Source organism: Tachypleus tridentatus, chromosome 1, assembly GCF_004210375.1.
Source record: "Tachypleus tridentatus isolate NWPU-2018 chromosome 1, ASM421037v1, whole genome shotgun sequence".
In the NCBI taxonomy this organism is placed as follows: domain Eukaryota; kingdom Metazoa; phylum Arthropoda; class Merostomata; order Xiphosura; family Limulidae; genus Tachypleus; species Tachypleus tridentatus.
This window is the reverse complement of record NC_134825.1, coordinates 111,913,167-111,940,144: the sequence shown is the minus strand read 5'-3', so window position 1 is coordinate 111,940,144 and position 26,978 is coordinate 111,913,167. Positions and strand designations below refer to the sequence as shown.

The following is a 26,978-nucleotide window of genomic DNA, read 5'->3' as shown; positions in this document are numbered from 1 at the left end:
TGTTGCTACAGAAGCTGGCAAGTAGGAATAATGTTTGTTTTTTATCACTATTTTATAAGTTATGTGACAAATACTGAAAGTTATTTTTATTTACTGTTTATATTTTCAATTTCTGTTTTGAAAGATTTTAAAGATAATGAATTTTATAAGTTATCTACTTTTATATAAATTAAATTTCCAATGTATGGCATACAGTTTAATTTTGAAGTAGGATTTGAAACAGTACGTTTGTACTGAAGTAAGAACATATGTAAACTGATAGAGCTTTAAACTGTTAAATGGGCAAGTTGATTTCACTTCCTTGGTCTGTGTTGACTAATTTGTATGGTAATGTCATAATTAGCTGTGTTTTGACCTTTGTTCTTTATTGAACCTGGTCTGCCCTCCAGTTGTTTCCAAGGGCATTCAACCTTGCATCCTAGATTATCACGGGACGTAATACTTAAAATGGTCTGGGATAAGAAACTGTAATTAGTGTTTAACGTAACAGAATAGGTTGGAGTTTAGAGTTAACATTAATAGCTTTAATCTGTGTGAAGGTATAATGTATAATTTACTCTCCCTTGTTCTTTTGCATTTGCCCTAGGTAACTTGAAACAGAATATGTAGTTGGCTCAGTACCATAATACTGGAAGCAGAAATGAAGCTGGTCTGATACAGTTACATGGGAGGTCTTTCACCAATTTAGGTGTAAAAACTTACTGGATAAACAAGTTTATTATCGATATGTTTCGCTGTGGTACAGGTCTAGTTTATCTCTCTTTGGTTGTGTTTAGGGTTACTGCTGAGCAGTGGAATTCACCAGAACTAATTGGTCAAAATATAGATTCAACTGGACTTTTCTTGAACTTTGAGATTAAACAGATTTCAGAATGTGAAGTGTAGTTATTATGTTGGAAGAATCCAAGATTTGTTAAATAGTTATTGTGGAGGTTTACAATATAAAGGAGTGGGTGGGTAGGTCATCATCCAGTCAGAAAGTTAAATTTGTGACAGGTGTGTGTATTGCACAGAGACGTGCATGTACGTCATCAATAACGGTTTGACCTTAAGTTTTTATAAATATGTACATGTTTATGTGCCTAATTTTTCAGGGAATAGTGTTCTTCTGGTGGTAGTAACAGTGGTTCAAGACAAGTGTCCAAACCTGTCCAACTGCATCATGTTTCTGTCCCTAAAACCTATACATTTTATCCAGATCCTGGTATCCATCGAAGCAGTGGTAGCATCTGTCTGCCTGGTTCAGTACTTGGGTATGTGACTTTTTTATAACTGGTTAATATCATAAAGTCAAAGTTGTGTAAAGAAATTGATACGTTAGTTCACACTTGGGCGTGCACAACAACTTTTGCTTCTAAATACGTTTAAGATAGGAGTCCATAGACTCATTATGGATTGAGAAGTACACGTACATTGTTTTTTGTAGTTATCACATTGAAGTTTCTGAAAGGAACAAAAGCTTCTGACATTCAGCAACAGGAGAGCCTCCTTAGCAGCTTGCAGTTTGAAGAAAGCCCTTCAGAAGTCGGATACATGTAAGTGAACAAGCAGTGATGAGCTAGTCACATGTGATTAAATAAATTTGGTTAAAAGTAAATAATTTAAATGCAAACTATTAAACACTGTTGTGTCGTTGCAGACTTTGTGTGGTTAACCAACTTAGAACTTGGAGAATTTCATATTAACAATTACTAGCTGTTCTCATGCTGGTATTACTTGAAGAGAAGGCTGACATTTAGGTATTTGTAAACAGGAAGGATAAATATAGTGCTTTTCATGCAACAGTATGTGTCCAAAAAATAGAAATTGGTAATTTTAAACATTCAGTAAATGTGAAATTAGATGGGGGGGATTCTATCTCCCATCTCTTTGTCTTTACTAATTAATACAGTGAATATTTTTACTTGGTTTTTCACTCATGTGATTGAACTTGTGAGGTTTTTGAAGACACTTGAAACCTGTAAAAGTTACTCATTAGGTAAAATTATTTGTTTCTATTATTGAGAATTTTAAAACAGGTTGTTACACAGTTTGATGAGTTTAGAATGACGTAAAACTTTGCGATAAGGTTGCAGTTTTTTGGTGTTTTTTTTGCATTTCATGCCACAATGAAAAGGTTTTCACCATTTGTAAATTAGGAGTAATGAACATAGAGTTTCACAGGAGCAAAACATGGACTTTGCTGGTTGAGACTGACAACTGTGAGAGGCACTGTTGATTGTCAGGATAAAACTAGGGCAAACAGAGCAATGAAGCCTTTTAAGTCAAAACACAGGTCAAAGGGAATTTGAGAAAGTAGCTCTTTACCCTTAAATGATGTTGGATCTTTGACCTCATGAAGATGAAGATAAAAGCATTCAAAACTGTTTGGTTGCACAGCGTACACACAACAAACAACATGCATCAGTGGTGTTCATGTCTCCTGGTCTGTGCTTACATTACATCCATGGTATCTGTGTGATGGGATTCATTATCCTTGCAAAGACTAAAGAAAACAGTGAGACTTTGATGTTCCTACATGTTTTGCAGTTTCTCATGTCATAAGACGACTGGTACTCTAGCTAGTTGTCAGTATATTGTCTTTTTTGTTGATGAACTTTGACTTTAGTAGTGTCTTGATTTTAGACCATGAAAAGACTACCACAACTGAAGATTGGATTGTGTGTATGTATCTTACTTCATGGCTTAAGTCACAGACTGAGGGTTGAATGTTCAAAACCCAATTAAATGTAATTGTACCTTTCAGCCAGTGTGAAATTCAAACCAAACCAGAAGTAAATATAGAGATAGTTATTATTTTCAATGTGTAAATGGGTAAAAGACTTGGGTGGATTAGTTTGTTTACATACATTTTTGTAGGTGACATAGTTTTACATGTGGCAAGTGTATTTGGGAATGGATATTTTAAATTGGCATAAGTTATGAGCAATATGTCTTGATGTTTAAGTTTAAAACTTTGTTTTGAAGTGATAGGTGCTAGTGGATGGTTTGAGATGTGACTTGTGTGTTGAGTTTTGTTGTATTTACTAGTGTAAGAAACAAAGGGGATAAATTCCACTTTGTAATACATTTCAACAAGAAATTTCAAAAATTCACAGAGTTATAGTTTGAAAAAGATTATATTTGAAGAAGTCAGGTTCACCTCAATAGTTCCTTACCAATCAGGCAGTGGAAGTTTTCGTTACGATAAATGGTCGTTGATAAATACTAAGTTGTTGATGTGTCTTGTATGACATGTAAAGTTGGTACAAACAGTTTAGTGAGAAAGAGTTGTAATATATTTTGTATATAATATTGGTTTTTTGTGAAGGGGGAAGTGGACAATTGAAATAACATAAAGGATTGGACCTAGAGGTGATGTTGAAATAAACCTTCAGCAATAAGTGATTATTCTTGAGGGTGAAGTTAAACAGTACATGAAAATTTGTTAAAGTGTGTAACATTTTTAGTATAGAACAACTATTGAACGTAGTTAGCTAGTGCCACAGTGTCCATGATTCATTTTCAATTAGTGAACTTCATGAGCATACAGGATGGTTAAAATGTTTGTAGGCATGGAAACAAGAGTAACCAGCATAAATATTGGGTGGAAACCTGTAGCTAAAAGTGGAGTCAGAGATTTCTTTAGAAAATTAAATTATCCATTAAAAGTTTTCCTCATATTTGAGAGTGAGCTTAAGCCAATCATTTTTGAGAGGTTTGAACTTTGTTCCCCTTTGAAGACAAAATCTGTTATGCTTAAACTTAAAGCACCTATCCAAGTACATGGGTGGGTCAGTCCTTCCTATAAGGAAGAAAACGGAATCTGTGGAGTACAAGAGGAAGGATAATGGTGCATTCTTAAGTTTAGTTTGGATTCTAGATTTGTTAAACATGGGGAAAAACAATACAGAGTATTGATGACTAAAGTACAAACAACATTGTGGATGTGTGATGGTTTTCAGGTCCAGATGTTACACAATATTTTAAGTTGAGGAGTGGTTGCAGTCTGTTGGTTGATTTTGAGTTTTTCTACTGCAAGCAGCAATAAGAAGCCTTGACTCTGATGATAATTTTACATTTAAAAACTGAATATTACTCGAACATTCCAGAGTAAGAAGTACATCCGTACTGCCCTGTCAGAGTATTTGAAAGTGATTCAGTAGTCAATAAAGGGCATTTGATAGTATATTTATATTTTAATATACATAATGGATATTCATATTAAACTTATGACTACATTGTTACCATTTAGAATTGTGGTGATGGTGATAAGAACCCATGTTTATTATATAACTGTTTTGTTATCTCACAGAGGCTGCTTTAATGGTGTAGATTAGCACATAATGATAGTTTAGTTTGTTTATTTTATAGTAACTGGGATTACAAAGAAGATCTGGTTCAGAAACAAGCAGACTTGATATGTTATCTACAACAACACCGAGCAGAACTGAAACAACAGATGGTGAAGCTAAAGGAAAGATTGGAGTCTTAACCAGTCAAAACCAGTCCAAAGAGAAAATATATGCATTTACCATTGTTTTCCTTATATATCATCTGTACGCACATGTACCTACCACTCTGTACAAATAAAATATACTACTCCAAACACATACTTCTTGTATCACGTATATAACACAAAGGTAATGTAGTTTAAAATAAGGTTTGTATGTCATATACAATGTTCTTAAGCCACTTTTCTATTTCAAATGAAATAATGTTAACAGTATCCACACTATAGAAAATACAGACACCTGTGAACATGTAGCAACTGAGACCACATTTAAACCACAAGCTGGAGGACAAATTATGTTTACAGTTTCTGAAATAAAAAAACAGGAACTTTAGAATTTCAGGTACAGGAATTATAAAGTAACATCTTACGGTAACATCTAGGTTACAAAGACAGTTTAAAAGCTAATATTCAATACATTTATAGGGGAATTAATTAATAATGTTTGTGTTTTATAATGTGTAACACTACTGTACTGCTGTCAAAAACCTGATCTGAAACAATACAACATAATCTGTATTGAAACTAATGAAACAAGTTCATATGAATTTATTATTTAATATAATTGATTTGTGAACATGTTTCTTTAAAACGTTCATTGAATATAAAATTATATATTAGTTCTTCAAATACGTTAACCTGAATGATAACAATCCACTTTTTTCATGTTAAAGAGGTAATAACAAACTGTTATATTTTATATACAATGTGTATATAATATAGGTAATCTGAGCAGCACTATATATATATTTATGAAAAACGAAACATAAGTATTTCATTAAGTTTTTTTTAAATACTATAGTAATGAACACAAATTATTTATAATATGTGCTAAGTTGATCGAGGTTTATATTAGATTGTCCAGAAGTAAATATTAGAATTCTTATGATAACAATGAAAAGCTGAGTATGCAGTAAATTATTATTGGTCACTTTAACATAACATTTATTAATTACAAGGCAAGTTAATTGTTTTCTGTTTAACTCCACTGAAAGTAACTTTAGAAATCCCAAGAGGCAGCAAAGATAAGAAAGACTTCTGAATTTCTTATCCACCTATAAATTTGGACAAAAAGACAATGAAATATGTTGAATATAAACCAGGAAATAGGTCATTGATGTTCAGGTGCATGTTCCAAAGGTTGACATTAAAGGTGAAAGTTATGAAGACCAAAGGTTGTGGAAGGAATCCCACATTATATAGACCAATCTTTGCACCATAATATGACCTTCCAGAAAACCTAAGGAAATCAAGCATTTTCAACCAAAAATATACATTGTGACACTTTCTCTATAATACTATTGTGAGACCACAATATCTTGAACAGATAGTAATATGAAATGAGAAATGGACTGTATGAAACAATATGTACAATATGATGTACAATGACTTCTTTGCAAAATGGCTACAAAGCATTGCCAAAGGCAAGTTTCACCAAATAAAGGTCATGGTAATTTGAGGGTTGCATTAGTCACTAGAACTTTGAAACAATCATAGCAGAGAACTACTGTGAAGAATTGCCTGAAACAGTTGATCTAAGGGACCCTGTTACCAGAAGTTACAGATGATGTTACACAAATCAAGATTCTATATAATACAACTTACTCCCCCTACAGATTTTCATGTTTTCGAGCACTTTCACAACATTTTGAACAATAAAAAGTTTCAAAACCAGGCAACTGTAAAAGCTTTCAGGGAGTTCACTGACCATAAGAACTCTGATTTGTACAGCAGGGTGCCTAAACAGCATCTTATACAGTGGCAAAAGTGTGTTGAAGGAAACAGTACTTACTCTGATTGAAGCATGTTTTACAATACTATTTTAAACATTAGTTCAAAAACGTTCATTTTTAGACAACTTAGTATCTTATTAAACTAATTAAAACATACAAAAGTATTTCTAAAACTTCCCTACCTATAGTTATATTTCTACAATATGTTCTTTATAATATTGGTAACAAATTATGTATTTATCATATTTCTTCATGCCTCATAAATACTCTTACTTTTGATCATATTTAGTGTAAATAGAAAACTAATTGTATATTTCATTACATCACGATAGACAATATGTATCTTTGAAAATTTAATTAGTTTATAATTTTAAGATAAAGAATTTAAATATAATCCAGTTTATCAGCACTAATTATATTAGAATGATATTTAAGTAACAGTATTACATGTTTCTCATGTATTTAAAATTTAAACTAGTTTGTTTATAAATATTAATTTACCTATTAATTCTATGTTCTTCTCGTCAGATCCTAATTTATTCATTGCCTTACAAGTGTAGTTTCCATACTGTTTCTTTTCTACGGTGATCACTCGTAGTGTCGAATCCGTAAACTCATCTGCTGTTGAAAATAGAGAAATATGGTAGTGTTGGTTGTTGTTTAACTGGACACCATCTTTCATCCAAATTACTGATGGTGATGGAAAAGCTTCGATGTGACACTGTAGATCCATGTCGTATTGGAGGGCTTGTCCATAGTACTTTCTGTCTATTGTTATTACAGGGGCAACTATAAAAACAACTCTTAATTAACAGGCAGTTTTAAACAATTTAAAAACTAACTAATTATTAGTTACTACAAAAAGTATGTTTGTAATTTATTTAACTTATTTTAAAATTAATTTTTCAGACCACAAATTATAGTGCCCTATTTTTGCTATAGAGCAAAGGGATTTGTTCTCATGACCTTTTGCTAATAAAAAGGTCAAATTGTTCCAGATAGATTGTGAAATAAAAAGTAACAATTAGTTGTAATGGTAAACTAATTGAACTTAATAGATTTACAAAAACAAAAAAATTTAATTTTAAATTATTTTAATAGTTTATACAAAGTGTCAACATTCAAACAGTGGATAAAAAAACTTAACTGAAAACCAAAAATTGAAGAAGTTAATGTTATAGAAAATTTGATTTGTTTAAATGAAATGTATAAACCTTTTGTTTATATTATAAAATTATTCTAAAATTTAAATATTTACAGATATAATTTAACTTACTTGTTAAAAAGGTTTTTCATTTTCAATACATTATAGTCTGCAACTCTTCAGTTATTAGAAACAATTTTTTTATTTTATATTTCAAAGAATTAGACTTACTGCTTATGTTAGCAAACATTAACTACAATGTTGACTAATATTAATACAAGTTAAATGAAGTCTTTTCTTCTAAAAGGTTACAATTATATTTTATTAAGAGCTGTGCTTTTAATACAAAAGTAACATATAATTTACAAAATTTAATATTTATAGTTACTTGTGTTACAGATACAAGTTGAAGTGTAAAAACTAACTTACACTCCACTTCAACACCAATATTTCTTCTGGCACCCTTTCCAACTCCGTTGTCAGCAACACAGTAGTACGTACCTCTGTGATACTTTGTAACATTAGGAATCGTCAAAATGTTACCCTCAAATACAGCATGGCCTGTGGGTAGCAATTCGTTCTTTTCTCTTCTCCATGAGATACGAGGCTTGGGGCAACCTCTTGCATAACAGAACAGTAAAACTGTGGTTCCACTGCTTGCCATGACAGAACTTGTACTGTTGTCAGATATTACTGGAGGAACTAAAATATAATTTATTTACAAGAAGTTTGTAAGAATTACCACAGTTTATATTTCTGTGATTCAGTTCTGTTGTATTTTAGAAGTAAATACAACCTAATATATTTCAGAGTTAAGAAAATTTATTAAAGTAGACAATGAAAATGTTTAAATAATTTCATATTGTATTTTTACTATTTCTTAGTAGTAACAGTAAATATACTGACACAACTGAATTTTGTTCCATTTGTAGTTCAATATTCAACAGTAAACACTGAATTTTATTCTATTTGTAGTTCAATATTCAACAGTAAACATACTCACACAACTGGATATTATTCTGTTTGTAGTTCAATATTTAAACTTACTTCTGACAAATACATAAACATCAGCAGTTATCTTCCCAACTGGTCCAAGGATTATTTGACATTGGTAGAGTCCAGCATCAATTTCCTGGATCTTAGATATCTTGTTAAAAACTGATTATGTAACATACACCATTTCATAACATTATAATACTACAATATATGTATGGCACATTATTGTTAAACTTAAATTTGAAATATATGACCATGAGTGTAAAATAAATGTTTTCATCCATTTTTGATAATAAAGAGAAGATATCCAAATTTGAAAAATCTATTGTTTTGGATGAAGTTTAATACCTTTTGTTCTCATATAACCCATTTTTAGGTTATAGTCTTTTTTAAACAAAGCTACTTGTTTCCTGAAATACATACATACACCCTGTGCATGAGAAAGGTATTGTAAATATGGGACCATCAAATGTATTAGTGCCAGGTTTGGGAGCAAACATGTTTAAAGATAGTTAATTTTTGATAATAGAACTTCCAGCCTTTTACAATTGTTTTAAATTCAAGTACTTCCTATTATATAATGTTCGATATTGACAAAATAGTAGGTTTCATCCAAGCATTTTGTAGACACTAATAAAAGCAATTTGTATATTTGGAAACATTTGTTTTTTAAACCTTAAATGTTCAATACTGTTTGTAACTTCTTTCACTTATTTATCAATTAAGTATAGTTAAGTACTGCACTAGCATCTAAGAACAAAGTTATGTTTAGATTTTAAAAAGTTACAATTACAATTGTTAAAACTAATGAATTTAATTTGGCACTGAAATTGTCGTTAGGGCCAGAAGGATTTTTTATTATTTATCTAATACTTAATGAAATATGTAGTAAATATTTAATATGTTTAGTTCAGATTATGTTAATTATAATATAGACAATAGTTAACAACTGATATTGTTCAGAAACAAGTACAAACTCTTTGTGCAAACCACCAAGCATTTGACAAGATATGGAATTCAAAGTACAAGCTAAAAAGGTTAGTTATGGGTGATTCATTAAAAGAAGTTTATGGATAGGCAAGTGTTAGGTAAATGGAAAATTATATGATGTAATTTAATACAAATAGTTAATTAATAGCTTGTAATGGATAGATCAGGAATAATTGTATAGGGGAGGTAGTACGTCACAACAGCTGATTCATAAACAGATGGGTGTTAAAGGAACTAAAGAATGATTTGTTAACAACAACACCTCCATTACTGTTAGGAAGGTACTACAACACATCAAATGTTTAGTAATCAAGTTAAAGTTACAATACTGGTTGGTTTAAATTTGTAGATTATTTGAATCCAAAAATCTTTATGGAATGGATGGTATACATTAAGATAGGATAATGATGAACTAAACTTAGGTTTAAAAAGTAAAACTAAATTGAAATAAGATTCAAGATACATAGATAAGTATAGAAGAATGAATAAAAGATACGACTTTAGACTACTAGTAGTAACAGAATTGTGTTAGTGTTTGAATATACACAATTTGATAACAATAAAGAGAAGGATAATGTCTTCTTGTACCAGATGTACAGTATTCTTTATTACTTGTTAACATCAGACAATAAAATCATACTGTTTATTATTTGGTAAAGAGAGAGGAGTAAAGAAATCTAAATATAATTAATTTTGTTAATATTTAACCTGTTAGATTAGTTTACATTTAATTATGATAGAAATATAGAATCAGAAACTTTTATTGTTCTGGTAGCTTTGATGGTTCTTCATAGATGTACAGAATAAATATATTTTGGTTACAAAATTTAAAAGTTAGACACTTTAATTGATTAGCTGAGTGAACTAGAAAACTTTAATTACTCAAGATAAATATTCCTTAGAAAATTGTAGCTGTCAGTAAAGATTCCTCTTGACAGATTTAAATTAGAATGTCAACCAAAGTGTATGAAAGTAAAGGATATTTTAAATGAATTAAAATAAATGTTACAAAAAAATTTCACATAATTATCCAAATTTCAGATTATACATTTCATATTAAGTTTGAAATACTTTAAAGACCAGTCTGTTATAAAGGTAATGTTATACTTTCAGGAATATTCACTTAAGTACAATATAGTTTAAATCTGAGTATATTAGAAATGTTACTTGTATGACAGAACATTAATAAAATTAGTAGTCAGTTTTTGAAATAAATATTACATATTCACTAATGTTTATCAGTAAACACTGGAGATTTTCAAACATTATATAGCAGTGATAGCTTATTGTCATGGATTTGTTTAATATTTTGAGAGTTAGAATACTATGGTATGACAAATGTGGGATGGCATGCTTTGTGTTGACAAGTGTGCATGCATGCCTTAGTTATGTTAAATAATTTAGTCTTTAGTTTTCAAATTAAAACTACTACTTTATCAGTTTCCGTGTTAAGCCTAACATATGGAATATTTAGTTTAAAAACCTTTACGAGAAACTTAGTTAATTTGATCATATTAAATTAACAGATCAGATACTGTCCACTTTTGTAGGAGATTTTAAAAATATATATTTAACAATATTTCCAATACAGTTCAAATTTTACATTAGAACGGGATAAAAATATCCAGTTTCATTGGAAGTAAAGACAGCATGTATAGAAACCTTCATGTGACAGGTTGCTAATGTAATCGAGTAAAATACATGTAAATAGCAAATACAACCCGTACTGAACAACACCATACAGAGTGGTCCCTACCCATCCATATATCTTATGTATCCAGTGTATCTGTGTGCTGTCCCTCATTCTCGCTGCATAATATTATGCGACGCCATGTTCTGTGAGACATTTTCCTCAACATAGCAGGGGTTATTGTTCCAAATGCCGCGGTAACAGCTGCCTTCAATTCATCATTAGTATTATAACGTTGTTTAGATACAATGTCCTTTATGTATCCCCAAAGAGAGTTATCACATGTTGTCAAGTGCGGACTTCTTGCGGGCCATTTCATGGGTTCCGGGGATGTTACAGAACCACAACCTATCCATTTGTCTGGAAACAAATTTACAATACATGCGTAATTGAATATAATGACATATGGATGGGTAGGGGCTTACGGGCCACCCTGTACAAGACAAGAACCCAGAAATGAATAAAAAACGAAGAGGGAAAAGTCCAAAGTTCCGTGTATAAGCTACTAAACCCAAACTAAGTAGTAATTATTTATTAACACTTCCTCGTGGAGAGAACATACACACAGGCAAGATATTTCATAAAATTAGATATTCGTAGAGTTAGAAACAAGGCGATAAAAAGAACATATGAAAGTTAAACATTTACAATTTAAATAATTATGTAGTAAGACCTTTATCGTTGATTAGAACCTTTAATTACCTCTGTTTATATAGTCAGGAAGTAGATTAGTCTTTCATGTTTCTATAGCACAAGTTATATGTTATTCCATTATCAGAGATTTTTTTAAATCGTGTTTATTACGTACATTTAGCCGGAAGAAAATACGGTTCTATACGGCCATTTCCAAGGAAGTGCTATAGTTAAAATTACCGTTCAAAAAGGACTGAACGTTAATCACTGAAAGTGTCCTGTTAGTCGTTAATTTGCAATTGAAATATCTAGGTTCTTGTCTATATTAAACAAAGCATAATAAAAATTTTCCGTATTATTACGAGTTAAGTCATAACAAGACTATAAATCACAGAACATTAACGTACTACACAAGACATTCAACTCGTGAACTTCAAGTAGTTTTTTTCGTTAGGTTACATAATTATAGAAGGGTATGGTATTTTGCGTAAAATTACGGGAACTTGTATTAATCTTAATACGTACAACCGTTAAATAAGATTTTGAGTTTTAAATCTAACTACAAATTTATATCTAAAATAAATTAGAGGGAATAATATATGAATAGTAATCCAAATTATATATAAACCAGGTAAACAGAACGACTTACTTTATACTATAATAGTAGGTGGGAACGAAACAAATACGTCTGGTAACGAATGGAAGGCGCTTTGGTTAATGTCTAACTATACAATAATTGGTTGAAATTTTAGGATTGTTAATGGGAAAGGTGATTTTATGGAATGGATAGTTTACACTCAACAAGAGTTAGGTTAAATGACCCTCTAGAAGGATTTAAAATTAAACACTGTGGTAATACGAGAATAAATTAAATATAGAACTAAAAGTTAAAGTTTAGAAGTAGTTTTACAGGATGGTCAAGGCTACAGTTGTGATACTTCAAATAACAATAGGAGAGTCAACTTCATGTAAGATTTGTTTATTCCCAATGGAGCTCTATTAGGAATAAAAACGATTTATAACGAGTTCCATTTAGATACATTAGATTATTTGTTTAGAATGGAGAAAGGACAAGTGACTTCTTGTTTAAAGATGAAAGTTACTGTTAACTGACAATTAGGTATAATATCTAGAAAAATTAATCTATTTGTGTTTCTATAACTTTGTAAAAAAAGATTTCCCTGGGAATCTGTAACAATAAGGAGATTAAATTTACTGAAGTGATCGTTGTTCTGGTAGCTTCAATATTTTATTCCATTCTGGAACAAAGAACAAATATTTCAGTTACAGAACATAAATTAAAGTTTAAGTACACAATTATATGTTGTGGATTGAACAATACAGTGAAATTATGAGTGATTAATTGTTATACATTAACAATTTAAGATAAATTATTATCTCCCACAAACTCAATCACAGGATGAAGAGTAAATTTAAAGTTTAGATTTGGAATAACAACGAATACGAAAAACGTCCACATTAAGGGCATGTCAATATATACAAGATGTTACAATAAGAGTAACATTTGATAGACAATTATTTAAGTTTATATGCAACTCTTCAGGAGAAATTTAATAACAAATAACCAATTATGCTAATTCTACTTAAGTTATTTTCATTAAGTCTAATTTTAATACTGGTTGAATCTACAAATACTTAAAATATCACTTTAAACATCAGATTTAACAATCATTTCACTTTTGATAGTCAAAACAAAGTAAGCGTTTCTCTTTTTCAACAGAAAGACCGAAAAAGCTCAGAACTAGGAATTTAACCTAAAAGATCTTAAACAACGTTTATACTACAGTGGAAACAAAATGGTGAATAATGTTTACTAAACGTTATAGTTCAGAATACTACAGTCAGAAGAATCTGAGATGAAACGTTTGTTCTTAAAAAATGTGCATACTTTAGTGGTGTCTGTTTGAAGCGTTTAAATAAAACTTTCATTGGTATCTTCCACGTTAAGCCTGACGTGTGGTTTATTTAATTCAAGAACGTATGAGAAACTTCAATGTTTGACAAGATCAAATATAAACTGAGAGAGTACCAACTACGCCTTAACAAGAAATAATATTGAACGTAATAATTCTTACCAATAAGCGTTTAGATACTAATTTAAGCATCAACTTACCCTCGAACGTTTCAGAGAACAATGCGGGGTTAACTGCAGTGACATGTTGATGAATACGTCACAGACATGATGGTAAACTCGACCAAGTTCGTCCTGGTATTATCTTACGTGTAGCACAATTATTCTACGAGCTAACATTTACACATTGCACGTGCTTCTTACCGGTCATGTAATATTTGTACTAATACTTATGTCAACTAAGTCACTGTTGCTACAAGACAGAAAAATAAGCCACTTAGGTTAAAAACAAAAGCCTGTATCGTAAGGTCGACCTGAGTGGCGCCAATGTAGCCGAGTAAACTACAAAATAAATATTGAACAAAATACGTTTCATTGTGCGAGCTACAGAAATAAGGTGAATTTGTCGCGGTTTTCAAATTAAACTTTGCAATTTTCTAATTTATGAAATATAGGCACTTACCAACAACTTTACACAATTGAATACTATGTATATATGAAACCTTAAGAGAGCTAAAAACGAAGGAAAAAAGGTTTGTAAGGTTCCGTATATAAACTACTGAACCAACAGTTAACCCTTACCAATTTATTAACCCTCTTGTAGAGAAGATATCGATATAGTTAGATATTTACCCAAAACTACCTACCTTCCATTCTTAAAAAAACTTACCTATACAAGTAGAAATACGGCAAACAGTTAAGTGAAAGTCTTAATTACGTCTTAAGCACTTGCGATAAGGACAATTAACAAACAAAATTAGAAGCAGATAAAAGACCTACAATCTTAAAATCACACTAAGTACATAGCTTTAAACCTAAGTCATCGATTTAAAACCTGCTTTAACTAACTCCGGCTCGTTAATAAAAGCAAAAACGCCGAAAACAAAATCATAATTAAAATGTGCAATGGAAAAATAGGAAGCGAGAACAAAAATAGGACGGCTCAGAACCCGAAACCCCACAAGCGCATAGAGAGGCTAAACGTCCGGTCACCACCGATGGTAAAAGTCTCTAGGGCTCAGCAGCCATTCATTCGCCTCTAGACGGAGTAACAGCCTATACTTGGCCTTACCCAGAATCTTAAATTAAGGCACCAGTGCCTACTTGAAAACAAATTGATTTCGAACAAGACAGATGATGTATTTAAAGACTCTTAAGGTACTGGAAAGAAAAGGCCAAGTGACTAGGTACAGTCACGTGATATAAAATGGTTTTAGTCGAGAGCGGCGGGCCACCATTTCTTAGATCGCTACCAACATGTGCAAAACAGACTCCACGTGAGAGTAACACAAGGTACACATCTCAGATGCACAATAATTCCACAAAAATGTGCGCTCCCTCACCGGAAGGATGTTATATACATCACGCCAGTCGAGGGCCTGGAGGTAGTTAAACATGACGCACCCTTCAAAGAACTAGTATCCACACCCCCGTCTGCAAGGGTCCCTCAAGGGACCAACCATACCAAGGCCAGAAGGGTGGGCCCGAGCCTCCTCGAAGGTCCCGCCCACCAGAATATTGGCAGGAGTGAGTACAGCATTCTCAGAGGTTGGAACACCCTGCACCTCTCTAGGAAGGTGCAGTTCCTCCTCAGGGGTCGGAAAACCCATCCCATGACACGGGAGCAGTCACCAATAAGGCAGCTATGTCATTAGAGATCCCAGCCGCCCCCATCAGCAACCAAGACTGGGGCAGGATAGAAGAACCTCCATCCCTTTCGCCCCACTCTTCTTACGTTGCTGCTCCAAAATCACCGCGGGATAGGATGCCACAAGCCTCTGACAGCGCGAGGAGGTGTGGCAACCATCACACACACCGAACACACAATCGTGCACTCGTTGTTGTCTACGTGTCCAAATGCCACTTCTCGCACCGCGGTATCCGGCATGCACTTCAATGACCTTCAAGGCCTCAGTAGAGGCAGTCGCCGCATCCCTGGGTAGTTGATCATTACTCGGAAACCCTGGATAGTGACAAAGTTGGGAAGCAGCTTCTTCACATCGATGCATACCCGCCGGTGCGCTGTACACACTTCTAGGAGCGTCTGGTATGCTTCCTTTTTCGATTTTCCATACTGTCCCGTACGCAGACAATACGCCCTTGATAGCGTCATGCGACAGCTCAAAAGGGGGCCGACCGTAGGGTCATCCACTAATTGATTTGACCGGCTGACTCCACAGACACGCTGATCTCCAGACGGCAAGTTTCTGTTGTCGAGTAGGGTTCTGGCGTGCACTGACGACGCCACGTAACGCCCGTTGCCGAAGTGCTGGAATTTCGCGAAAAGCTACACGAGGGCTATCTAAACAGTGTAAGACTAGAGGGAAGGCAGCTAGTCATCACCACCCACCGCCAACTCTTGGACTACTCTTTTACCAACGAACAATGGGATTCACCGTCACATAATAACGCCCCACGGCTGAAAAGGAGAGCATGTTTAATGTGACGGGGATTCGAATCCGCGACCCTCAGATTACGAGTCGAACGCCTTCACCACCTTACACTGCTAAATTAGGGATGGCTAGAACAAATACGCCTCGAGTAGCTTTGTGCGAAATTCAAAAAACAAACAAACAAACAGGTAAAATGTGATTTTAGGTTGCATCTACATAAATAATGAATAGAACCAGAAACACTACTTAAAGGCAGTTGTTTGTACCGGTTCTTGTGGAAGACGTTCTCAAGGCTTTGGTCCAACTACTTTGGTATGACAAACTGGATCAATGGAATATATTACTGACTAAAGACCTTCTGGATATGCAACACACTAACGTTTCTTGTATACCTCGTTTATGTACATCAACATGTTGTCAGATGATCCACCTATTGACAATGGTACCATGTATAGAAGCCTGAAGGTTTAGTTTGTTTTCTTAATTTTAGTTTAATGGACTAATAGGTCCCTTGCCTTCCTAAATACAATATCAAAATCCTTCTTGACAATGATACTAATGTTACCCTTATAAAATCTCTCCTGGCGTTATATGTAAATATCCAAAAACAAACCATTTACTAATCTCAGTTTTTATAGTCGACTAAAGTCAGGTTATATATAAATTACACACATAGCACGAACAAAATAACCATTTCTACAGCTTAAGCCTAAATTACACACATAGCACGAACAAAATAACCATTTCTACAGCTTAAGCCTAAATCACACACATAGCACGAACAAAATAACCATTTCTACAACTACTATAACCACACAACTTAGGCCTATAATTTTTGGTTAGCTTTCTGATTTTCTTTTCAAAATTTTTATTCTTAATTTATTTTGCAAAGAAATGGATTAATATTAGAAGAGAACGCTTAAAATTAATAAAGTGCGAAAACCACAACGTAACAAAATACAAACCAGTAATGTGTATGTTGCGTTTTCTCTGTTATAACTAATGGAATATCTCCTGTGCGGCACAATCAAGGAAATGTCCTTTGATATCAGAAAGGTGTTTGATGGATTGTCACTATCAAACCTTGTCCATAATACCTGTATTTCAACAAAATATGTTATAGAAGTTAAAGAATATCTCTAACAGTTTTTAACTTAGTTTAAGAATGTTTCTTTTCAAATGAAAAAGTCGCTGACAAACACAGACAATGACAAACTGTCAGGAAGTATAAGTTCAAACGAGAGGATGTTATTATTTCTAAATCACAGCTACCCCTTTAGGCTTAACGTTTAACATGTCGTATGGAAGTTATACGTCTTTAAAGTTTGATCACATTAATAAACTTAGTCCTTGGGGCTGTATTAATGAACTTGGTTAGTAAGTGTTATCAATATGATAGACATATTAAATGAAAAAAAAACCCAACATACAGTTTTTAACTTAGTTTAAGAATGTTTCTTTTCAAATGAAAAAGTCGCTGACAAACACAGACAATGACAAACTTTCAGGAAGTATAAGTTCAAACGAGAGGATGTTATTATTTCTAAATCACAGCTACCCCTTTAGGCTTAACGTTTAACATGTCGTATGGAAGTTATACGTCTTTAAAGTTTGATCACATTAATAAACTTAGTCCTTGGGGCTGTATTAATGAACTTGGTTAGTAAGTGTTATCAATATGATAGACATATTAAATGAAAAAAAAACAAACACTAACATACATACAAATATTGTCCTCGATTTAAACTACCTGATATCGAGCAACTAATCTGAACCTAACTGTCAGTGTTTAAAGTTCAACAATTTCTTTTTAAAGAACTTCCATACATCCTATCATAGGAAAGAGCTGTTTGAGTTAATCGACCACACGAGAACAATAGTGTCACATAAACTAATCAATAAATACAAATTTGTATTGATTATTAATGTCCTTCTCAATAATTCCAACAATAGAAAGTAACCAAAGTTAGGATTACCAAGTATTGAAACAATACCACCGAACTTGCTTGGCCAATCGTTGTCATGAAAAATCTACAAGTATACTTATTACTGCCACCAATTATTAACTGATGACAAAAGGAAAGTTAAATGGTTTGCAGCAAATAGGTTAATTTCCTTTTTCTAGTTCTATTAATTAATTAATCAGTTAGTAGACATGACAAACCATTCAGCTCCAGACGAAGAAAGATTTATAACTTTATATATTACCCTCACAGTATTTCTTGTTAAAATGAAACCACGTACACCAAAATATGAAAACATAAATTTACAAATATACATGAGAACTGTGCCTTCAGTTCCTACCTTTCTGTTAAAGCCAATGGACTAATTCCTGTAACATAAAAATAGTATATCCACAATAAACAAGTATTTTATTCTGAAAGCAGGAAAAATAAAATTTCCCGTTTACAGCAGTGAATTATTCTATAGATTTAACACATCCACTTCTTGGTGACAAAGTACTGAAACATTTATAAATAATAGGTATTCCTTCAAATCAAAACAGAGTATACAATACAGAAATAACCTATCCGACAAATACAACCACACTCATGTACACAAAATAAGATCTTCCCAATATGGGGATACTAGGTATCTACAAATAAACCTGACATCTTTGACCTTTTTACTAAAACAATGTGGGTTTTTCTTTTAACTCGACATTAATGTTTGCAATATTGGACAAAAATACTGGAAGTGGAATATTTGAATTTCCAATAAATATTCAGACACTGTAAAGTAAATTCAGAGTCATTTAGAAATCTAAATAGGCTTAAGGTTTCCTATATTTAACCATCACCTTTTAATATGGTTAATAGCAAATTAGTTGCCAAAATATGACTGATAGATAATGAAATTATATCTTTTAAACAGAAAATATTCTTTGTTTGTAAATATTAAATTGTACAAGAAAAAACGGGATGTATGAGTATTTTGTCTAAAGTACTTAAATTGCACTGAAAATTGGGTTAAATCTTCTTAAAGCAAGTTGGATCGCTCATCGTTCATTAAACTACTATCCTCACTTGTCCAACTTATTGAATCTATAAATTACATTATATTAATATTGTACTTACAGGGTAATTATCAGAGTACAGAACAGTACAATGCAATGCAACGTGACCTCCAATGTCCACCACTCTCTCCTTGGAAATGAAAGAAATAACTGGATTCTGTTGAGCACCAACTGCAAGTCAATCAGTTCATAATAAATACATTTACAGAAAAAAAATAATATTACAGCATATAACTTGTACACATTTCAAGCTACACCAATAGGGGCTCAAACGAAATACGTTCAAATCTTTTTTGCACACATTGTATGTCTTCTGCTGATGCTAATAAACTGTATAAATAAAAAACTTAACAGCACAGGAGCACTTTCCAGTTCAGTCCTCATCTTGTCCCTCAAAAACAGTTCGGTTTTCTGTTTTAGTGAGTGAAATAAGACAATTAGTAAAAATTGACTAATCAATTCATGTGAATCATTTACACCAATTACTCCCATGTGGAACTTAAATAATGGGGGAAAAATATAAAACACCATTTTTGACTAACAGCTTATTTCACCTCACTCTTATTGGTGTCAATTTGATGGACATAAGAGGTGCACTCTTGTACTCTAGTGAGTAACAAATTAGAAAATTGAGTTCAAAAAACGAGTTGTTGTTTTCCCTACTTTATATTAAGTTGCCAACACAGCAAACAAGAAACATTTCTAACCCTTTCGTTTCTTTTTTCTGGTACTGCAATTTTATGAAGTAACTAACAGAAGATAACTCACGGTATCTCTTGCGTCTTATCTCTGATTTGCCACTGCTTTCAATTCACCTCTACCAAGTTAAAATCAATGTTCTGGTCTTCATCTCAATAAAAAGTATGCCCATATCTAGTCAATACTTCATGGTAGTATGGTAAATATCAATTTCATATATTGAATCTTGGCCTGGCATGGCCAGGTGGTCAAAGCACTCGACTCGTAATCGCGTTCGAATCCGCGTCACACCAAACATGCTCGCCCTTTCAGCGACGGGGGCGTTATAATGTGACGGTCAATCCCACTATTCGTTGGTAAAAGAGTACCTCCTATCCTGCTAGAATCTATACTTGTATCTCTTGGTCCTACTGTTCTCACTATTAATTATGAAAATAGGTTGTATATCAACACTATCAATTCCCTTTATAATCTTAAACACCTCAATCACATACCCTCGAACACTTTTATTTTTTCAAGAAGAAAACAATTTTAGAGATCTTAACATCTCCTTGTATGACAACTCCACCATCCAAGACATCATTATAGAAACTCTCCTCTGAATCTTATCCAACAGTTCAATGTTATTCCTTAAGACTGAACACAATATGTGGTCTAACCAGTAACCTGTGCAATGAAATCATAACCTTTATAGACTTACATTCAATATTTCTGTAAATGCAACCAAAAATTCTATTCGCTGTACCACTAGTGACAGCACACTATTTGGATGACTTCAGAGACTGGTTAACTATTACACTATTGGATGACTACAGAGATTGGTTGACTATTACATTATTGGATGACTTCAGAGACTGGTTGACTATTACACTATTGGATGACTTCAGAGACTGGTTGACTATTACACTATTGAATAACTTCAGAGACTGATTGACTATTACACTACTTGAATGACTTCAGAGACTGGTTGACTATTACACTATTGGATGACTTCAGAGATTGGTTGACTATTACACTATTGGATGACTTCACAGACTGGTTAACTATTACACTATTGGATGACTACAGAGACTGGTTGACTATTACACTATTGAATGACTACAGAGACTGGTTGACTATTACACTATTGGATGAATACAGAGACTGGTTGACTATTACACTATTGGATGACTACAGAGACTGAGACTGATTGACTATTACACTACTTGAATGACTTCAGAGACTGGTTGACTATTACAGTATTGGATGACTTCAGAGATTGGTTGACTATTACACTATTGGATGACTTCACAGACTGGTTAACTATTACACTATTGGATGACTTCAGAGACTGATTGACTATTACACTATTGGATGACTACAGAGACTGATTGACTATTACACTATTGGATGACTACAGAGACTGGTTGACTATTACACTATTGGATGACTACAGAGACTGGTTGACTATTACACTATTGAATGACTACAGAGACTGGTTGACTATTACACTATTGAATGACTACAGAGACTGGTTAACTATTACACTATTGGATGACTACAGAGACTGATTGACTATTACACTATTGGATGACTACAGAGACTGATTGACTATTACACTATTGGATGACTACAGAGACTGATTGATTATTACACTATTGGATGACTACAGAGACTGGTTAACTATTACACTATTGGATGACTACAGAGACTGGTTAACTATTACACTGTTGGATGACTACAGAGATTGGTTAACTATTACACTATTGGATGACTACAGAGACTGGTTGACTATTACACTATTGGATGACTACAGAGACTGGTTAACTATTACACTAAGATCCCTTTCTTTCATAACACTGTTCATGTTATATTCATCTAAATTATAATTCACATTATGATAACCTACATTGGATATATTACAATTAAACACCATCTACCGTTTACTTGTCCAACTAACTAGATGATGTAACTCATCTTGTAAATCAACATCTTCCTCTTCACAGCCAAAACCTCAGTATCATCAACAAATGTAAGTAATTTATTGACCATTCTGTCATCTGTATCGCTGATGTAAATAAAAAAAGAGCACTGGTTCTAAAGACTGAACCCTGAGGTACCCCACTTGTAACGTTAATCTTGTTTAACTGAACTCCATTTATAACAATCCTCTGGTTTTTTATACATCAGCTAACTTACGCCCCCATCTATATATCCTAGAGAAACGTTTTCTTTTTTACAAGTTTTTTCTTAATGTAGCATCTTGTCAAATGTTTTCTGAACATTGAAACCAATGAATTTAAATAAGTGATTACATTTTATTACACCAGTACTGACAATGCTTTTGTGTTTGTGTCTCTTCAATACAAACTATGCCTCAATATCTTGCTATATTCCGTTTTTTAAAATGTTAATAACTCCAAGAAAGTTTGCTCACACTGAGTTATGGCTAGATTTCTAATTTGACGGTTTACATCGTATCCCACGACGTGATTTTGGTAATATATTGTGAAGTACCCATCTATTTGACGAGTTAAATAAAGTTACCAATACTGAAAAGAAACATGTACTTTTTCACGAATTTCTTCACAATATGACTGTGTGAGCAAATTGATCAAGAAATGTGAAAATATATAAAAATAGATACGCACATGTACTGACGTTTATTTATATAGATTGTTTGTTTTTGAATTTCGTGCAAAGCTACGCGAGGGCTATCTGCGCCAGCAGTGTAAGACTAGAGGGAAGACAGCTTGTCACCACCACCCACGGCCAACTCTTAGGATTTTCCTTTACAAACGAATAGTGGGATTGATTGTAACATTATAACGCCCTCGTGGCTGAAAGGGCGACGTGGATTCAAATCCGCAACCCTTGGATTACGAGTCGAACGCCTTAACCCACCTGGCCATGCCGGGCCTAATTCATATAGATAAAGTTTTGATGAAACATCCTAAGAGCACTGGACATAAACAGCAGAACGAGAGGGAGGTCATTGAGATAGGTGACCCCTAATTTTACCAATTAGGAAACTACACCTTTTGTATAATTGTCAAAGAAATTCGATACTCAGGGTATTAAAATTAATTGTGACTATAAACCCACAAAACAGCTACGTGTCCCTATCAGAAGAGGATTTCACCACGTTACTGATAAGAAATTACTCACATTTAACAATTGCATACTTGTTAGGATAAACCGAATAAAATCCCAGAGCACCTACTTTCCAGCTACAACTTTAAAACAACAGTCAAACCTAGGCCTTACATTCACAATATAGTATCTTCCACTTATAGTTTTATAATTTATATAGGCAAACCTCCATCTTGGCTTTTTTTTTTTTTTACCTTTGCACTGACCTGATCTATTAAACTACATAATCGTACTGGACTTAACGAGAAACTTTGTAATGACTTATAACAGTTGGTAGTGGAGTTTAACGAAACATCTTTTTCTATGATCAACTTTTAACGAAGAATAGAATTAATAATGAGGTATTATAATCTCAATATTCAATTTCAGTATATCGTGGTTAAATAATAGGTTCATTTCAGTTCCTTTTATAACAGATGTGTAATTTAACAGTGGATTGTCAATATTTTCATTGCGAACATTACGTTTAATTTCGATTGCACAGACTATGCAGTTTCGTAAAAGCTGCGTGTATCTGGGTGATTCGTGCAGAACAAAGCAAGTGACTTCAAGATACAAAGTTAAAGCAGTCTCTACTTAAATTGCCCAAAAAAGCCAGTTTGTTACAAAAGACTGCCCCAGGTTAAGTCCTCCCAGCTTCTCAAAAGAAGAACCAATCAAGAAGTCCTACTGCATGTAAAAGACATCTTTTATACAATGTTCGTTACCATCCTGACAATCTCCACTTACACGTTTAGGAAGGCCTTTCACTCAACACTAGAAGACGTAAAAAGTAAACTGATGACACCAACTACTGGTAAGGCAAAACTTCTTCAAATGCAACTGTGCGATATTTTCTAACTATTCATGATATAATGTGATCTTTAGCAACTATGGTCATGTGGCAATTTCTTCTGGAGCTATCAGCAGCTCTAATAATTGTAAAAAATTATAAAACACACAAAGCCCCTTCTACTATGTTGAGAACATTGAGAAATTCCCGAGCTTTGATCATTTGCAAGTGAACGTTACAACCAAGGTAGTCATGCAATGGATTAAGACACAGAAACAGGATGATGCTACTTAAGCAGTTGAGTGTCTTTAAATACTTTTCCCATTAAGGCATCAGTATTCTTGGGAAGATGGACAAAGAAGACAACCAGCTTCAACTACTAAAAATTAGAGCATAGAACATGTCTGAACAGCATCAGTGAAATAACTAAAGATATCATCCTCTACTTAATATAAACAAACTGCTAGTTATTATTTAAAAAGCCTAAAAAGTTATAACCTAAGTGTCCTTTGGCAATTTACTTATATGGCTATAACCTAAACATCAATCTGGCCATTTAAGGTTACATAAAACATAGCCAGAAAATCAAGAAATATATTTGACTTTGTTCAAAAATACCATTGTTCATGTGGTGTTGAAAAACGTTAAGCATACTACTGTTGAAATGGTGTTCACCATAGAAAATGATGCATTGCGGATTACAATATCAGCAAAGATGTGTACTTGCTCTCTCTCTCTTGGACAATTAGAACATGTTCTATCTCTACCATGCTCAATATTAAACATTACACTGCTTCGCTGACGATTGTAACAAATGCAATGTCCTCAACACAGTTTTGAGCTTAACTGCCAAATTATAAACTTTCACAAGATTTGTTGGTCTCAATTTTGCAGTAACTATTTTCATGAACCTTCCAAAAACCATCTGTGTTGGTTCATGTCATGATCACGTGTGTCAATTCTGTGATTAAAAATGTTCACCATCACTAGTATACATTTCACTAAGTCTAAGTACATGGAGAGGTCATTGACATCAGCAGAGAGCCAGTCTTCCTAAACAGATGAATGTGTCACGAAAACGTTCACCAATGCTCAACACTGGTATAGTATTATGAAGCCATCATTTGTTGATGAATCGAGCACTTACAAACAACGAAAGTAGTGTTGTTAAAGCTGCCAACAACGACGATGTCACTTGGAAATACAAATCAAAACACTCAGCAATCAGACACTGTCCAATCTCAATAGAGTCAAATCAGAGGACACTATTGTGGAATTACTCGCAGAAAATTATCAGCAGCCATTCAATGAGTGTGTCATCAAATACTGAATCATTTTGAGTCCTAAAACTGTTGCAGCCTTTGGCGCTTCATCTTCACAGACACAAAGTAGGTCAATTTGATCTGGCGAAGTATCTAATAAAAATAATAAGCATAGAAAACACTTTGAAAACTTCTAAAACTGTTTTTTTTTTTTTATAAATTCAAGGGCCAAAAGAAACTCGGTAGTTTTATTTTAAGGTCTATTGTAAAAAACTGCATCATTAACATTCACGAGTAACTTAGATAAGTGACATGTGCATCTATCTGTGCACTTGTGTGTGTTTTTTTCTTATGGCAAAACCACATCAGGTTATCTGCTGAGCCCTGATTTTAGCGTTGTAAATCTGTAGAGTTTCCTTTGTACTAGCGGGTGGCATCTGGGCACTTGATCTGGTTTGAAGTTAGACGTTAATTATTACTATTATATTCCTTATTACAAAAAAATACAGGTTTATACATAGTACGTAGATTTATACAAACATCTGGCTTATTTATATAAGAGTCCACAGTTATCGGTCCACCCAAAAAATTACTTTTTTGCTTATGGCAGCTCAACATAACGAATGTATTATTGGTGTTAAAACAAGATAAGAAATGGGTATCTAGTTTAAACAAGGTTGATGTATTAATAATGGACCACAGGAATAATAGCAGGACCACAGTGCCAGCCGTCCGTGAACCTGCATAGCACTATTTTAAAAAAATTACTATTTTTAACCCTAAATAATAAAATGTTTTAAAGACCTTGGTTCAAAAAAAGACTGTTTGTTTGTGAGTTAGTAAAAACAATGAGTTCAATAATGCATCCAGGTGCTAGTTTAGAATATCTCGAACGGCTATAGACGTCACTTTACAAAGAAGGTTTGTGACGTTTTCTACACCTGTCTTCATAAAGTACATGTTATACGATGAGCCAAATATGTCTCTATTTGATACTGATATTTTGAAATAACAAATATATGGGAACTTTATCACGTGATACGATAAATATGTATTAATATAATAGTTACGCCCATCCGGTATTATGAAAGTGACCAAGGCCGGATAACGAAACAAATTAGAAACATTCTGTTTTTAGTCTTACCCCAAAATTAGGTAGACCTACCTTCTTTTTTTCTTTTCTTTTCAGGTAGGTTGTTGAAAATGTTTGAGCATTTCTTTCAGCTATAAATAATTATTTTTAAGCTACGGGTGAGACGAGTCAATGCTATTTTAGGAATCAGTAATGGACAAAAACAAAATAAAACATGTTGAACGGAAGGATACAGATGCATCATCTCAGTAAAACTAAATGCCAAAACTCACACCAGCATCCTTTAATCTATTAATAATACATATTATAAAATCCTAACGGCTAGGCCTATCTTTTTTTCAAAATATATAATTTCTTTGTTTATTAATATTATATTAATTTCATTTCGATAAATGACATTTGTACCCAATAGATGTCACTTTTATTGTGAAGCTTTATTGTTATGTTGCGTCATTAGGCCTAAGAATATTTACTTTTTCAAAACGACAAGATAAACCATCAAATAATTTCGTCTTTAAATTATATTTAACCATTAGTGATGTTTCTTAAAACATCGCGTTTCCCGTTACTATGATTGGGCTTAAACACCGTTAAACTTTTAAAAAATACATTGAAACAAGTATTTCCATCAACTGTACCACATTAATATAGCTCCTCCCTTTTGTTAACACCTTATAAATCACAGTCAACGTTGCTACCCACCTGAAACCGAATACATCAAAACGACGAATGCTACCATATGATCATTCATCCTTCACAGTAACAATACAAACCTCCAACACGATTTCAACTCGCGTGAGGCTCGTTGATGTTTTCACTGGTACCTTTACTTTGTAGCAAC

At 33.2% G+C, this 26,978-nt stretch overlaps 2 protein-coding genes across 3 annotated transcripts in view; one reads left to right on the top strand and one right to left on the bottom strand.

Annotated features, from left to right (window-relative positions):
* Positions 1-4,592, top strand: part of LOC143258535 (transmembrane protein 192-like) — a 10,517-nt gene extending 5,925 nt beyond the window's left edge. For both annotated transcript variants that reach the window (XM_076517653.1, XM_076517662.1), the window contains exons 5-7: positions 1,095-1,253; positions 1,427-1,535; positions 4,354-4,592. In XM_076517653.1, coding sequence (XP_076373768.1) covers positions 1,095-1,253; positions 1,427-1,535; positions 4,354-4,474 — 389 coding nt within the window. In that variant the 3' untranslated portion in view covers positions 4,475-4,592. The remainder of the gene's footprint in view (positions 1-1,094; positions 1,254-1,426; positions 1,536-4,353) is intronic.
* On the bottom strand, positions 4,327-26,978 carry LOC143258531 (lachesin-like). Its single transcript, XM_076517640.1, has 7 exons — positions 26,840-26,978; positions 19,241-19,350; positions 17,129-17,260; positions 8,417-8,516; positions 7,799-8,071; positions 6,727-7,014; positions 4,327-4,801 (listed from the first exon to the last, which is right to left on the bottom strand). Exons 1-7 carry the CDS (start codon positions 26,886-26,888, stop codon positions 4,680-4,682), a joined length of 1,074 nt encoding a protein of 357 aa, XP_076373755.1. The 5' UTR covers positions 26,889-26,978; the 3' UTR covers positions 4,327-4,679.